This window comes from Brassica oleracea, chromosome C4, assembly GCF_000695525.1.
Source record: "Brassica oleracea var. oleracea cultivar TO1000 chromosome C4, BOL, whole genome shotgun sequence".
NCBI classification, from domain to species: domain Eukaryota; kingdom Viridiplantae; phylum Streptophyta; class Magnoliopsida; order Brassicales; family Brassicaceae; genus Brassica; species Brassica oleracea.
This window is the reverse complement of record NC_027751.1, coordinates 41592776-41609738: the sequence shown is the minus strand read 5'-3', so window position 1 is coordinate 41609738 and position 16963 is coordinate 41592776. Positions and strand designations below refer to the sequence as shown.

Here is a 16963-nt window from a genome sequence, read left to right as displayed (position 1 = left end):
ATACGAATAGAATACAACTATGAATATATAAGATATCGAAGAACAAGAGTGTACGAATGTATTGAACGTATAAATGTGCTCTACAAGAATTTGGATCCCCTTCTTCTTATCTTTGGTCTTTCTGTTATAGGTCTTTAGGAATGGATCGTAACGGCGGTGTGATCTCTTGTGAGTATCAGAACTTTTAATGATCGTCTTTAGTGCTTTTACTTCTGTTTAGTTATGGTTTTTGATTGGGTAAGCTCGACATGGGCGGTTCCCTTAGATCAAAATGGGATGTCGATCTTCATGGGTAATGTCCTCTTCTAAGCCTTGGTAAGATTAGATCGAGCTCTTGAATAGGGTCTGGAGCGGGGCTGAAGCCCACCTCCAACAATTTTCACTTTGCTAAGCATTGCATGTCAACCTATTCTAACTATTTCATCGCTGATGGGAAATGGAATCAACCAAAGAATCAGTAGTGGATCCAGAAATAAAGTGAAGTGGCGAGCAAAATTAGTTAAACTAAAAATTTCTTACTCATTATAAAAAAGAGACAATGTGGTAAATATCCCAAATAGGGTTTCAAATTAGCGAATTACCTTGACGTGAAATAACTGGGTCACTTAATACTCTTTTGGTATTGGATTGCCGAAAATGCCCCTTTAAATTTGACACATGAATTCTGACACAGCAGTTGGAGACGATTTCGTGCAGAGGTTTCTCATCCACACGTTTACTCTAGGTATTGAAACGTAAGCTTGAAATCTGAAATAATAAAAATCTTTCACTTTTGAGGTTTTAAGCTTGAAATCGGATTGTACATGATTTATTTGCAAGTTTCAGACATAAATATGAAGGAAAACGCAAGAAAAATTGATGAAATCAGTGAATGTAAGGATATGGCGGCTCTGAAACATTTTCTGCGTAACCCTAAAATATTTGGGGAATAGAAGATAAAATGACGAATATGCCATTAATAACAAATATGGTATATAGTTGGTTAGTCGTTAAGTTTCATGTTAGTGAGAAACATTGATCGGTAACGACCATTAATACTGTTAACAGTGACTTAATTGCTACATGAAGAACGAATAATAAGCAAATTGTCTAAATAAAAAATACATCTAATTGTTAGTAAGAAGTTACTAAGTGGTTAACAAATACATTAATTAATGTACGTCTTAGCAGGTAATTATGTTCTTACCGACCAATTAAACTTAAACATGTTAGGTAATGAACGTCTTAGCGGCTAAGTATGAACTTAAACTCATTAGGTAATGTACATCTTAGCGGGTAATTAAGTATATACATGTTAGGTAATGAACGTCTTAGCGGCTAAGTACTAACCAACAAAAATTATTAACAGCTAACATTATAATTAGTAGCGAAAGATACGAGATACATCATACATGGTACAAGAAATTTTTTATCATTAGACAGCGAAAAAAACTAAGTTAGGAATTAAAAATATCATGGTGTAATCGATAACAAATTGTATGTTAAAGGAGAATTTAATTTGATGGAGAAATATGAAAGGAAAAAAAAAGATAAGAAAAGAGAGAAGAATAAATCCAAAAAAAAAAGAAAAAAACAGAGAAATGAAATGAGAGAAGGGCGTGTCACCCGAAGGATAAAATGATGCTTTCTCTGGCACATGCAAAAGCTAATCTATAGGCTATTATAGTATGCCAAGGGCATAATAGAAATGAAAATGAGTTTTGAATGTGATGGGTAGATAATGAATTAGGAGTTAGTTTAGGTGTATCCACACCAATTACTTTATAAAAAAGTATCATTTTAAAATTATTTTACAACTGTTTTATATGTTTTTATTTTATTTTAAAATAATTTTAGAAGAATTAACAATATCAAACCATTATTAAAATATTACATTTTTTTTATTTTTAGGTTATAGTAATAATATTGTTGTATGTATGAAATCTTTTAAGCATTTTAAACTATATTTGAATTTTTTTTAAAAAAAATAATATATTCATACAAAAAATAAATGTAGATTATAATTCGTTTAAAAAACGTAAAGGTAAAATCTCGCACTCGTATATGAATTTTTTTTGTGTAAGTTAATTAAGTTTATTAAATGGGTTAATGTCTTTTTGTCAACTAGATATTCAAAGATCATATGTGGTTATATACATCTTCTATACATTATTTGAAAAGTGATTTGTCATGTGTCATCACTAGATTGATTTTGAAAGAAAAATGATGACATAACATACTAACAATGATGTCATGAAATACTACCAATGATAACATGACTTGAAGCTAATTGTGACATGGACAATTATTATCACATTCACTATATATATAGTAGAAACATAAATAAGACGACTTAATTAAGTCGTCCGATAAGTCGTCCAGCTGGGAAGACTTTCCAGACGCCTTATTATAAGTCGTCTAATAAGTCGTCCAGATGGAAGACTTTCCAGACGACTTAATTAAGTCGTCCGATAAGTCGTCCAGCTGGGAAGACTTTCCAGACGCCTTATTATAAGTCGTCTAATAAGTCGTCCAGATGGAAGACTTTCCAGACGACTTAATTAAGTCGTCCGATAAGTCGTCCAGCTGGGAAGACTTTCCAGACGCCTTATTATAAGTCGTCTAATAAGTCGTCCAGATGGAAGACTTTCCAGACGACTTAATTAAGTCGTCCGATAAGTCGTCCAGCTGGGAAGACTTTCCAGACGCCTTATTATAAGTCGTCTAATAAGTCGTCCAGATGGAAGACTTTCCAGACGACTTAATTAAGTCGTCCGATAAGTCGTCCAGCTGGGAAGACTTTCCAGACGCCTTATTATAAGTCGTCTAATAAGTCGTCCAGATGGAAGACTTTCCAGACGACTTAATTAAGTCGTCCGATAAGTCGTCCAGCTGGGAAGACTTTCCAGACGCCTTATTATAAGTCGTCTAATAAGTCGTCCAGATGGAAGACTTTCCAGACGACTTAATTAAGTCGTCCGATAAGTCGTCCAGCTGGGAAGACTTTCCAGACGCCTTATTATAAGTCGTCTAATAAGTCGTCCAGATGGAAGACTTTCCAGACGACTTAATTAAGTCGTCCGATAAGTCGTCCAGCTGGGAAGACTTTCCAGACGCCTTATTATAAGTCGTCTAATAAGTCGTCCAGATGGAAGACTTTCCAGACGACTTAATTAAGTCGTCCGATAAGTCGTCCAGCTGGGAAGACTTTCCAGACGCCTTATTATAAGTCGTCTAATAAGTCGTCCAGATGGAAGACTTTCCAGACGACTTAATTAAGTCGTCCGATAAGTCGTCCAGCTGGGAAGACTTTCCAGACGCCTTATTATAAGTCGTCTAATAAGTCGTCCAGATGGAAGACTTTCCAGACGACTTAATTAAGTCGTCCGATAAGTCGTCCAGCTGGGAAGACTTTCCAGACGCCTTATTATAAGTCGTCTAATAAGTCGTCCAGATGGAAGACTTTCCAGACGACTTAATTAAGTCGTCCGATAAGTCGTCCAGCTGGGAAGACTTTCCAGACGCCTTATTATAAGTCGTCTAATAAGTCGTCCAGATGGAAGACTTTCCAGACGACTTAATTAAGTCGTCCGATAAGTCGTCCAGCTGGGAAGACTTTCCAGACGCCTTATTATAAGTCGTCTAATAAGTCGTCCAGATGGAAGACTTTCCAGACGACTTAATTAAGTCGTCCGATAAGTCGTCCAGCTGGGAAGACTTTCCAGACGCCTTATTATAAGTCGTCTAATAAGTCGTCCAGATGGAAGACTTTCCAGACGACTTAATTAAGTCGTCCGATAAGTCGTCCAGCTGGGAAGACTTTCCAGACGCCTTATTATAAGTCGTCTAATAAGTCGTCCAGATGGAAGACTTTCCAGACGACTTAATTAAGTCGTCCGATAAGTCGTCCAGCTGGGAAGACTTTCCAGACGCCTTATTATAAGTCGTCTAATAAGTCGTCCAGATGGAAGACTTTCCAGACGACTTAATTAAGTCGTCCGATAAGTCGTCCAGCTGGGAAGACTTTCCAGACGCCTTATTATAAGTCGTCTAATAAGTCGTCCAGATGGAAGACTTTCCAGACGACTTAATTAAGTCGTCCGATAAGTCGTCCAGCTGGGAAGACTTTCCAGACGCCTTATTATAAGTCGTCTAATAAGTCGTCCAGATGGAAGACTTTCCAGACGACTTAATTAAGTCGTCCGATAAGTCGTCCAGCTGGGAAGACTTTCCAGACGCCTTATTATAAGTCGTCTAATAAGTCGTCCAGATGGAAGACTTTCCAGACGACTTAATTAAGTCGTCCGATAAGTCGTCCAGCTGGGAAGACTTTCCAGACGCCTTATTATAAGTCGTCTAATAAGTCGTCCAGATGGAAGACTTTCCAGACGACTTAATTAAGTCGTCCGATAAGTCGTCCAGCTGGGAAGACTTTCCAGACGCCTTATTATAAGTCGTCTAATAAGTCGTCCAGATGGAAGACTTTCCAGACGACTTAATTAAGTCGTCCGATAAGTCGTCCAGCTGGGAAGACTTTCCAGACGCCTTATTATAAGTCGTCTAATAAGTCGTCCAGATGGAAGACTTTCCAGACGACTTAATTAAGTCGTCCGATAAGTCGTCCAGCTGGGAAGACTTTCCAGACGCCTTATTATAAGTCGTCTAATAAGTCGTCCAGATGGAAGACTTTCCAGACGACTTAATTAAGTCGTCCGATAAGTCGTCCAGCTGGGAAGACTTTCCAGACGCCTTATTATAAGTCGTCTAATAAGTCGTCCAGATGGAAGACTTTCCAGACGACTTAATTAAGTCGTCCGATAAGTCGTCCAGCTGGGAAGACTTTCCAGACGCCTTATTATAAGTCGTCTAATAAGTCGTCCAGATGGAAGACTTTCCAGACGACTTAATTAAGTCGTCCGATAAGTCGTCCAGCTGGGAAGACTTTCCAGACGCCTTATTATAAGTCGTCTAATAAGTCGTCCAGATGGAAGACTTTCCAGACGACTTAATTAAGTCGTCCGATAAGTCGTCCAGCTGGGAAGACTTTCCAGACGCCTTATTATAAGTCGTCTAATAAGTCGTCCAGATGGAAGACTTTCCAGACGACTTAATTAAGTCGTCCGATAAGTCGTCCAGCTGGGAAGACTTTCCAGACGCCTTATTATAAGTCGTCTAATAAGTCGTCCAGATGGAAGACTTTCCAGACGACTTAATTAAGTCGTCCGATAAGTCGTCCAGCTGGGAAGACTTTCCAGACGCCTTATTATAAGTCGTCTAATAAGTCGTCCAGATGGAAGACTTTCCAGACGACTTAATTAAGTCGTCCGATAAGTCGTCCAGCTGGGAAGACTTTCCAGACGCCTTATTATAAGTCGTCTAATAAGTCGTCCAGATGGAAGACTTTCCAGACGACTTAATTAAGTCGTCCGATAAGTCGTCCAGCTGGGAAGACTTTCCAGACGCCTTATTATAAGTCGTCTAATAAGTCGTCCAGATGGAAGACTTTCCAGACGACTTAATTAAGTCGTCCGATAAGTCGTCCAGCTGGGAAGACTTTCCAGACGCCTTATTATAAGTCGTCTAATAAGTCGTCCAGATGGAAGACTTTCCAGACGACTTATAATAAGTCGTCTGCGCAGTCTTTTGGATTGAAGTAAATACCTGACTCAAGATAGCAGCTTTCATTGATCTGCGGCCTCTGCTGCCCTCGTAAGCCAGTATCGGTGGAGACGGACTGTCTGCTCTGGGACCACCAATACTAGCACCCAATTCCGGCATAGCTGTGTACGTCTAGACCTGAAGAACTTGTATAAACCCATCCACGGTGTAACAGCCAGCAATTTCTTTGTTCCACAAAGAGTCCATCAGCACCTTAAACGCGACTCTCCCCCATGGATAATTCTCAAACCGTTCTAAATCCATCACTAGCCTTGCCAGAGTAGATCGTGTAGCGGTTGAAAACTTTCTCCCTTCAATGAATCCAGTGAAGATGGAGAGGTACGCGAGCCGCTTGCGATCTTCCCTGGACCAATCCCCGCATCTCTTCAGTGCTGCTATTATCTGATCAGTAGTTGGCCCAGCTTCCAGATGAACTCCCAGCATCCCCCAGAAAGAAACCATCTCTGGGGTAACGTCACATTTTGGTGTCTCAAGGTCCTCGATGTACTCGCAGTTTAGACCAGTGAGGTTTTCAAACTCTAACAGTGAAAACCTCAAAGGTTCTGGACCAACGAGAGACCACATCTCATACTTCTTCTTAATGTCCAGCTTGAAACTGAGCATGTAGTGAACCAGCCTTGAAGCCCAACCAAATCCCTGCTCCTTGAACTTGATGAAAACTCCCAAACTCGACTCCTTGAGCTCTTCAAATTCGTCATCAGTAAGAGCTTTCCTAAGAGCAGTATGCAACTTGCTGTTATCCGTATGATACGAAATGCTATTGTGGGCTTCTGGTTCTTCCCCTGATGTGTATAACCTACGGGGGAGTTCTGGAATATCCATCCTTTTTGTCTGCAAAATAATCAAAGACAACAATATAAGTCCAGACGACTTAGTAGACGACTTAAATTACTTACAAGTCTTCCAGTCGCAGAAGGAGTTGGAGTACTCGTCATTGCGGTTATAGATCTGAAAAAATAAACGTGAAACGGTGAGAATGAGTAAATTGATAGAGACAACGTTTTATGTTCATCTTTTCCTCGAGATTGATGACTTAGCGGCGTTAGGGTTTACAGAGAAACGGCGCTAAGGTTTACAGAGAAGAAGCGGCGGCGCTAGGGTTTAGAAGAAGCGGCGGCGCTAGTGTTTAGAACGTTGGTGACCACGGTGGCGAGGGCGACGGTTTGTTCGGAAATAGTGGAATCGGCGGCGCTAGGGTTTAGAGGAATCGGCGCGGCTAGGGTTAGAAGAAGCTGCGGCGACAACGGTGAGAATGAAGTGAGATAGATAGCCGATGTTGAGAACGATGGTTTGTTCGGAAATCGTGGGAATTCGAAATCGCCTTTGAGAGGGAGAACTGTTAGGGTTTCTGAATTTCGCGAAAAATGAAACAAAAAAAATAAAAATCACCTTATATATTGGGTAAATAATCCGGTTAGCTTTAAAATTACATTGGTAAACTTTAAGGTTTGGTCCGGTTTAGACGACTTATTCTGGCTGATAATGTACAACAGACGACTTAATATTTAGTCGTCTGTTTTCAGACGACAAAATATTAAGTCGTCCTAGACCCTAAAATGAACCCCTAAACTAAAATGACTAGATTAACTAACTAACCACGTTATAAAATCAAATTATACTTAAATAGTGTTTACTATACACAGAAATGAACACGCATAAGTAATTTTAAAAATTTTCAAAAACGGTTTTAATGCTTTCCAAAATCTAACCCTAAGAACACATACAATACTACAACATATGTTGATGAAACATAAACTTAAGAATATCATGACTCACTACTTTCACTCATCTATGCTGAAAACAATTGAAATTTGTTATATCTTAATTTATACCTCCTAAGACATATGTTAATTACATAATTCCCATTTTTCACTTATCAAAATATTTTTTACAAAATTTTTAAATTATGTTTAAGACTAACTGTCCAGACGACTTTAAGTTAAGTCGTCTGGACAACTTATTTTCAAGTCGTCTAAACAGACGACTTGCGAGGGGTAGAAACGTAAAAAGAATTCCGTTTTTTTGTTTGGTCACAAGGGGATAGTTGTAATTTCAATAACCTTTTAGGTTACTTTTGCCTTTGACCCAAGTTGGGGTATTGTTTTGGGTTTGACTCCAAGTTTTGAGTCACACTTGGCAATTCTCCCTAAATATAATAAAGAAGTAAAAAGAATCATGGATTGAGGTGGGAATGGTTTTAAGCTGTCATATAAATGAGGTTTTGTGTTCTTTGGAAGAAAGCTGGAGTAACTAGTTAAAGATGTCTGTCTTTGAATCAAGTATGATATTGATACATAGATTATTAGTTCTCTGAATGATGTTCTTGCCTCTAGTTATTTGCAAAGTTTTTTGTGCTAACTTGTTTCCTCTTTACTGTTTAAATGATGCTTTTATTTTTAAATATAAGTTATATTTAAAACTTTTATTTCTGCACATGGTGCAGGAAAACAACTAGTTTTTTAATTAAAACTATATGATTCAATGAATTAATTTAAAGTGTCTCAAATGACAAGAGATTATACTTTGGCCATTAAAATTTGATAGAAGCATTCAATTATTTTTGAAATAATGTGATCAAATAAGTAACTGAATAAAGGAAAAAACTTTGTGGGGAGGGGGGATCTAATATTTGTTAGGGGGAAATAATTATCAGTTAAAAAAATTTACACTACATTAGTTTTTTCTATTGGGAACAGCTGACCCCATGCTAAAACATGGTGCCTCCGCCATTGCAAAGTGCTCACGAATGCTTGTTGTTTCATCACGAAACATTCATGTGGACAAACTAAACGAATTTCTAGTATAAGAGTGGAAAAAAGCTGGTGCTCAGTTATAAATATGGTATTTACTACAGTGCAATCGAATGTAAACCTTCATGTACAGAAACTAGAGGTTTTATTTACAATTGGGACTGTACATTGCATTATCAAAAGTTATACGTAAGACAGTCTGGTTGACAGATGTGGAGATCTTGGTTTCGGTCAAGACTTATGTGGAAATATATTATGACTCACAAAGTGACATAATGACATTATACTATCCAAGAATGCGGTGTTTTATGAAAATACCACGTATACGTATGTGATAGTCAAATATCATTTTTGCAGAGATATAATCAAGATGTAGATGGTGAAGATAGCTTTTTTTTTGTGTGCACCAAGATGGTGAAGATAGCTACCATAAATAATTCAGAAGATATATTCACTTAGTTTTTCTTTTTGCTAACAAAGATATATTCACTTAGTTATTATTGCCGATGATTACCAAAAAGGAAAAAAAAAGGAGAAATATTGCCTATGTACAAATTGAAAAAAAAAAACTTTTTAAAAAAGCATTATAGCAGCTTGAAATCTCAAAAACTGAAATAACAAAAGGAATCACTTGAGGTTGATAAATACCTAAAATATATATTTAAAGAATGTAGTCATATATCAAGAGTCAAAAGCATTCGGCGCATGAGATAGAGAGATTCGAGCTAGGAAACCTCAAAGAAGTCGGATAAGAGAAGCTAGCTTGAATTAGTTTTAAGTTTTTTTTGTCAGCATCATTGAATTAGTTTTAAGTATACCTAATATTCTTACTGATTTGGCGGTAAGGATAATAACCTATAAACCTTACTATCATACCATGACAAATACTATTGAATTTGAATATTACTATCATACTATCATTGAATGGTTTTTATTAAGTTTTTTTGGTCTCAAGTTTTTATTAAGTGTAGTTTGGTATAAGAATAACACTAGTGGTAGTATCAACATAACACTAAGTCACTAACACAAAATTTTCCTAAACACATAAAAATATGTTAAAAGTATTGAGATGTAACTTTCTCAAGTAAACTCTTCAGCAGTCACTCAGTCCCAAACGGAAAAAGATAAAACAGTTGAGGTAGACCTTGGCTCTAACAAGTTCGCCTCATTAATGTCTTTCGAGGAAGAAGAAGATTTCATAGATTCAGATAAGGAGACGGGACCGTTGGATCTCATGACACCTTCAGGGAAAAGAATCCTTCGGGAGAGTCCAGTTAAACCTTCTACAAAAGCAAAGGAGATGCATGGGCAACCCACTAGCCGTGGACGGGGAAATCGAGGTCGTGGACGACGCGGTGGACACGGTTAGACATTTCGATTGCTTATCATTAGCCGATCAGGATTGGCTTCCGATTGTTTCTCTCGTTTATTATATAAACTTTTTCTGTTGTAATCGCTTTTCCAACACTCTATAATTTCGGTTGTAGTTCTTAACTTTTATGATAATAATAATTTAAAAAAAAAAAAAAAAAAAAAAAAAACTTTCTTTGAGAAAAAGTATTGTTTTTCAAGTTTTCACGGGTCTTAGAAACTTCAGAGATTTTGCAATCTTAATTTTACATTTAGCTATTCAGTTTATCTTTCTTCAATATATAACGTGTATCGATAGTTTGTTTAAATTTTTTTTGATTCTCTAAACAAAATGGTTAAGACTTTGATGTAAACGACAAACGTTTGTTAGATAATGGTTCGAGCGGTTAAAATGTAACGTACTTCCATACATAACGTAAACCATTGTGTGTTGCTTGTTACGCTTGTAAACGTAACGACCAATATAGTATTAAAGAAAAACTATATGATTCAATCAAAAGTCTTGCTCGAATTATAAAATTTCTACTCATTTTACGGAAAGATAATTACGGTAAAGTTTTTCTATAATAAAAACAGACCGAATTTCAAAAATGTAATGCTGGCCACTCACACACGCCTCAGTAAATAAAGAATAAAAGCTTACGCCCCGGTCAAACATTTTCCCAATTGCACGTTGACCACTCAAGGATATATCCGTCATTTCAACTCGTCTTTATGAAAGAAAAAAGCACGTACCATCTCTCCTTCGTCATTGCTTCTTCCGCGATTAGGTGGAGAGATCACCGGAGAATTCAAACGGAGATGCGATTTTCCGATCATTAGCAATATAGTTCTTCTCCAGAGAACAGATAATGTCAAAGTACATCTAGATTACCAGAGAAGGTTGAAGCGGAGGTTATACAGTAACCGTAATCGACGCGACGAAGATGAAGTGATCAAGTGAAGAGCTTCGAAGGTATTTCGATTATCTAAACCCTAGTTTAGACTCTATAGCTTCAGCCATTAATAGAGGAATCAGTTTATATCTCTCTCTTTCTCTTTTTCTTTCTCTTTCGTTTCTATGTGTGTACCGTTGGGGAGCTGAGAGCTTTAATAGCTCTTAGGGTTTTATCTCGTCTTCATGATTAGAGACGTGTTTATATTTGCAGGAAGGTTATCACCGTTAAGATGATGACGCCGTTGAATTTGATTTTAATCGTAATCGTAATCGTAATCGGAGGATCCGTCTCTTCTTCTCCGGAGCGTTGCGACGGAGCATGCGGCGGAATGATTCTGCCTTATCCTTTCGGATTCTCACACGGTTGTCCTATCCGATTCGATTGTTTCGCGGCGAAGCAAGCGAGGATCGGAGCTTTCTCCGTTCAGAACGTGACGGGAGACAGCATATTCGCCCGCGTGCCACACGACTGTTCCCGGAGTGTCGAAGCCATGAAGCCTCTCTTCGGCGAGCGTTACGCGCCGACGTCGGAGAACAGCTTCCTCATGGAGCAGTGCACGAATCAAACCGATGGATGCTCGATCAAGCAGAGGTTTCTTGAGACTCAGCTGAAGCTGCAAAGCTGCGAAGTACAGGGGAACGTGAGCTGTTTCTCTGCGGATACGAACTCGAGCTCGACCAAGTTTTTCAGCATGAAGGATTTGAGGAACAGCTCGTGCAAGATGCTGTTTTCGTCTATAGCTTTTGAGTCTGTAGGTGCGAGTTTGGGGATAGCGTTGGAGTTTGAGAGGGTTAGGTTAGGTTGGTGGCTTAAGGGAGGTTGTGGAACTGGAAACTCAACTTGTGCGGCTTATGCTAATTGTAAGGAGGTTGATACTCCTGATGGCAATGCAGGACACCGGTGCTCGTGTCCCGAGGGTTACCTTGGAGATGGGTTCATCGAATCTCCCTGCAAGAAAGGTTAGTCAACTTCAAGTCTTCTCTGTTTTTCAATATGTGTATTAAAAGGCTAAGAAGTAAGAACAATCATGAAGTTGTGTGTTCTTTGGGATCAAAAGTTGGAGTAACTAGCTAAAGATGCATTCTTTGTATCAAGTGTGATGTTAATTTATAGATTATTAGTTCGTTGATTAATGTTCTTGTTTCTAAAATCCGCAAAGCTTTTTGGTGATAACTGGTTTCTTCTTTACTCTTTGTGATGACGTTTTTGAACCAAGTATAGATTATTAGTTCATGTAGTGATGTTCTTGCCTCCAGTTACCAGTATGCGTATAAAGAAGTAAAAAGAATCATGGAATGGGGTGAGAATGGTTTTGAGCCGTCATATAAATGAGGTTTTGTGTTCTTTTGGAAAAAAGTTGGAGTAACTAGTTAAAGCTGTCGTCTTTGAATCAAGTTGATATTGATACATAGATTATTAGTTGTTTGAATGATGTTCTTGCCTCTAGTTATTCGCAAAGTTTTTTGTGCTAACTTGTTTCCTCTTTACTGTTTGAATGATGTTCTTGCCTCTATAAGTTTTTTGTGCTAACTTGTTTCCACTTTACTCTTTGTAGCATTACCGAACTGCCGCGGTTCAAGGCTAGTCTGGCGACATTGTAGATCTAACCTTGCTATTGTTGTAGGAGGTAACTCTCGCTTCAGTGTTCATAATAATGATCATTAGTGGATCTTTGACTCTGTTAATTGATTTGGTACATAGGAACTGTTGGTGGAGCATTTTTGCTAGCTGGATTGGCTCTTTTGTTTGCTTGTAAGCAGAAACGGTCTGCTTCTTTGAGAAGCCATTTAAGTGCAAAGAGGCGTCTTTTGTCTGAAGCTACTGGCAACTCAAATGTCGCTTTCTTCCCTTACAAGGAGGTCGAGAAAGCAACAAATGGTTTCTCTGAAAAGCAGAGGCTAGGAACAGGCGCATATGGTACTGTCTATAAAGGGAAGCTCCAAAACGATGAATGGGTTGCTATCAAAAGACTCAGACACAGAGATTCAGAAAGTGTTGACCAGGTCATGAACGAGATCAAGCTTCTTTCCTCCGTGAGTCACCCTAATCTTGTCCGTCTCTTAGGTTGCTGTATAGACCAAGGCGACCCGGTTCTCGTTTATGAGTTCATGCCAAATGGAACTTTATCAGAACATCTACAGAGAGAGATAGGGAACGGTCTTCCATGGACGGTGCGTCTCACTGTTGCCACTCAAACAGCTAAAGCAATCGCTTATCTCCACTCTGCAATGAACCCACCAATCTATCACCGTGACATCAAGTCCACCAACATCCTTCTCGACTATGATTACAACTCCAAAGTTGCTGACTTCGGACTCTCTAGGCTCGGAATAACTGAAACATCCCACATCTCAACGGCTCCTCAAGGGACCCCTGGCTACCTCGACCCGCAGTACCATCAATGCTTTCATCTCTCTGATAAGAGCGACGTCTACAGCTTCGGAGTGGTTCTTGCTGAGATTATAACAGGGTTGAAAGCTGTTGACTTCACTCGCCCGCATACTCAAATCAACTTAGCTGCTCTTGCTGTTGACAAAATCGGATCAGGCTGTCTTGACGAGATTATAGACCCGATTCTCGACGTGCGTCTAGACGCATGGACTCTCTCGTCAATGCACACCGTGGCTGAGCTTGCTTTCCGGTGCTTATCCTTCCACAGTGACATGAGACCTACGATGACTGAAGTAGCCGACGAGCTTGAACAGATACGGCTCAACGGTTGGATTCCAGCCATGAGCCTGGATTCACCGACCGGAAGTGAAAAATCAGCATCAGTTAAAAAAGCATCAGCAGGAAGCAGAAGACTCGTTGTTCCTCCCAAGCAACCGGATATCCTCGCTTTTGTCGAAGAGAAGGACGATAGCTCACCAGTGTCGGTTCAAGATCCTTGGCTAAGTGCACAGAGCTCACCTTCTACAAACACGTTGCTTGGTAACATTCCAAGGTGATAATGATCTTAACGCACTGTTTACCACTTGATAATGATCTTTGTGTAGCTTGTCACATCATTTAGTGTTCATAATGATAAGTAAAGAGGAGATTAACGGTGGAGAATACAGTTTTATAAATAAGTAAACGATCTTGAAACAAGATCTTTCAGTCAGTACTTCATTAATTCTCGTAAGAATGTTATAATCTGAGAATCTAAGGTTATGTATAAGCAAATTAAAGGTTATATATGAAAGAAAAAGATTAACGTTATAATGTTAAAACATTTTATGATTATATTTTCAGCTATCTGACTGATGAGTTGCTAGAGAGATTAAAGACTAGTTCGTATTTTAATTTATTATTATAGTAGAATTGGCTAGTCAACCAACATTAGTTTTATACCTCTTATGGAGTAGGAACCAAATACAGTGATCTTATTGTATGTAATTTGTCTGATTCATACTTTAAATTTGAGGGAACCTAGTTTTACCACATACATGATATTACTTTTCAAATTTACCTTTAAAATATGATTATTTTCATAAATATATTAAATTTGTGATTAAAAAATACTAAACTAATCTTCTTAAATCATTTATAAATATTTAATAATCATTTATGAAAGTTTATCAACCCAACACCACTTTTAAATATTAAACCTTTAACAATAATCACTAAATTCATATGTTAAGGTATTGTGAAAAGTGATAGTCAACTTATGATATTTTAAACAATTTCTCTTTAAATTTTGATATCTATTAGACAATAATATTCAACAAAAACTACAGTATTAAAGAAAAAACTTCAAACCATTCCGTGAATTTAGGAATTATATTAGCCTCTTATCAAATTTTGGGAACGAAATTTCAAATAATAATATTCAGTTATGGTGTTATTATGAAGTTCATTTAGTCAAACAACCACCTTACTAGAACATAGAAGTAGCTAATTTGAATACGGTAGAGGAATTCAGCATTTTTTAAGTCCCTCTCTTTCCTTCATATCTAATTTTATCACAACTTTGATACCATTTTTAAAACTTATCTATAAAATGATTATTTTAATAAATACCCTAAAATGGTAATAAAAAGACTAAGCTAACCTTATTATATTGTTTATGAATATTAATAATCATTTATAAAACTTTATAAACTCAGTTGATCATCACTTACATATTAAATCCTAAATAATAATCAATAAATCCAAACCCAAATATTAGGTTATTTTTAATCAAAGATATTCTTGAAAAGTGGTAACTTATAGCATTTCAAGTAATTTCTCAATACTAAACCCTAAAAAATAATCTAGGATATTTTTAATTAAATTTATTTTTGCAAAGTGTTAGCTAACTTAAAATCTTTAAAGCAATTTTCCTATATTTTTATCGATCTCATTAATTACAATCCTTATGTATTCTATACATACATACTGAATTACTGACCAAAAATGCATTCTACACATTTTTTACATTTTGGAAAGTTACATAAAAAATACCCGAACTAAATTTTATTAAGCTTTTAAATATCCAAACTTTTCCACTGCCCACTTCAATACCTAAGCTATTTTTTTCATTTTAATACAAAAAAATTAAAACGGTGCTCATTTTAATACTTAAACTGTGTTTATTTTAATCAAAAATATTAATAAGTTACAAATAAAATTTTAAAAATCTCTAAAATTCACAAAACAATCTTAAATTGTGTATAATATTAAGTTGTGTAGTAAAACTTTTAAGTTTTAAATATATCAAATTTAGTTTGTTCGTGGAAATAAAAAACAAATTTATTTATTTTCCTTCAAAATTAACTTTTTTTAAATTAATTTTTTCCATAATTTAGTTACTTTCTTTACTTTAACGTAAAATAAAATTATAAACTTTAGCGATATTTTTCTTAGATTTTAGAGATTTTTTAAGTTTCGTTTGAAGCTTATTAATATTTTTGATTATATAAAACAGTTGGGTATTAAAATGGATATAGTTTTAGAAGTTTGTGTATTAAATTGAACAAAATAATTAGCTAATGTATTAAACTGAGTAGAGAAAAATTTTGAGTATTAAAATGTTTAACAAAATTTAGTTAGAGTATTTTATGGAATTTTCCCTTTTGCATTTTTACAAAAATGAAGAAAATACAGATTCTTTCTTTCAAACATCTAAAAAACAATTTTACGACAAGGCTTTTATTTTTAGTTTAGAAATTTTTTTCATCTTAATTAACTAAAATTTGTTTTTCATGTTAATTTTGTTTGGAATATTAATATGTGATTCTAAATTTCATTCGCTTAGCAACTTTTTATAAATCATACTAGATTTTTTTATATTTTAAATATCTAAAATTTAAACTTGAAATAAGGGAATAATGTGTTATAAAATTTATTTTAGAATTGATCATATTCATAAATGTTTAATTTGCCGATCTTAAATTTGTAAACATAATTGGGGAAATTACATATTTACCACTTTCATGCTATCACTTTTCATTTTTACCACCACTAAATGAACATTTTCAAAAATACCTTATTCGTTAAATGCCAAAAGACTCTTATGCCCTTGTTCTTTTTATATATATAATAAATAAATATTCAAATAAATAAAATCTAAAAAAATAAAAAATAATTTTTTAAATTTTTTTTCGAATTATACTATTCTGAAATTCAAACCCTAAACTCTAAAACTCAACTCTTAACCCTAAACCATCAATTCTATACTTTTTTTTTTTGAAATACAAACCCTAAACCCTAAACCATCAATTCTAAACCTTTTTTTTTTGAAATACGAACCCTAAACCCCGAAAAATCAACCCTAAACCCTAAACCTTCATTCTAAACTCTAAAACAGCAACTCTAAACCCTAAACTTCAACTTTAAACCCTAAACCATCAATAATAATCCCTAAACTATCAACACTAAACCATAAACCCTAAAAAGTTAACTCTAAACCATAAACCCTAGAAAAATAACCCTAAACCCTAAAACATCAACTCTAAACCCTAAACCCTAAACCTTCAACCCTAAACTCTAAACCCTAAATCCTAAACCCCAAAGCCTAAAATCCTAGAGTTGATGTTTTAGGGTTTAGATTTGAAGGTTTAGGGTTTTAGGGTTTAGGGTTTAGAATTGATGTTGTAGGGTTTAGATTTGAAGGTTTAGGGTTTTAGGGTTTAGGGTTTAGAATTGATGTTGTAGGGTTTAGATTTGAAGGTTTAGGGTTTTAGGGTTTAGGGTTTAGAATTGATGGGTTTAGGGTTTAGAGTTGATGTTTCATGGTTTAGGGTTTAGAGTTGATGATTTAGGGTTTAAAGTTGATGTTTTAAG

General features: G+C 36.1%; 1 protein-coding gene across 1 annotated transcript; it reads left to right on the top strand.

Annotated features, from left to right (window-relative positions):
- The first annotated feature begins 10508 nt into the window (after window positions 1-10508).
- LOC106343034 (wall-associated receptor kinase-like 14) lies at window positions 10509-13942 on the top strand. Its single transcript, XM_013782141.1, has 4 exons — window positions 10509-10734; window positions 10928-11676; window positions 12273-12344; window positions 12419-13942. The coding sequence occupies exons 2-4, from the start codon at window positions 10947-10949 to the stop codon at window positions 13663-13665; spliced, it is 2049 nt and encodes a 682-aa protein (XP_013637595.1). The 5' UTR covers window positions 10509-10734; window positions 10928-10946; the 3' UTR covers window positions 13666-13942.
- Window positions 13943-16963: the final 3021 nt, after the last annotated feature.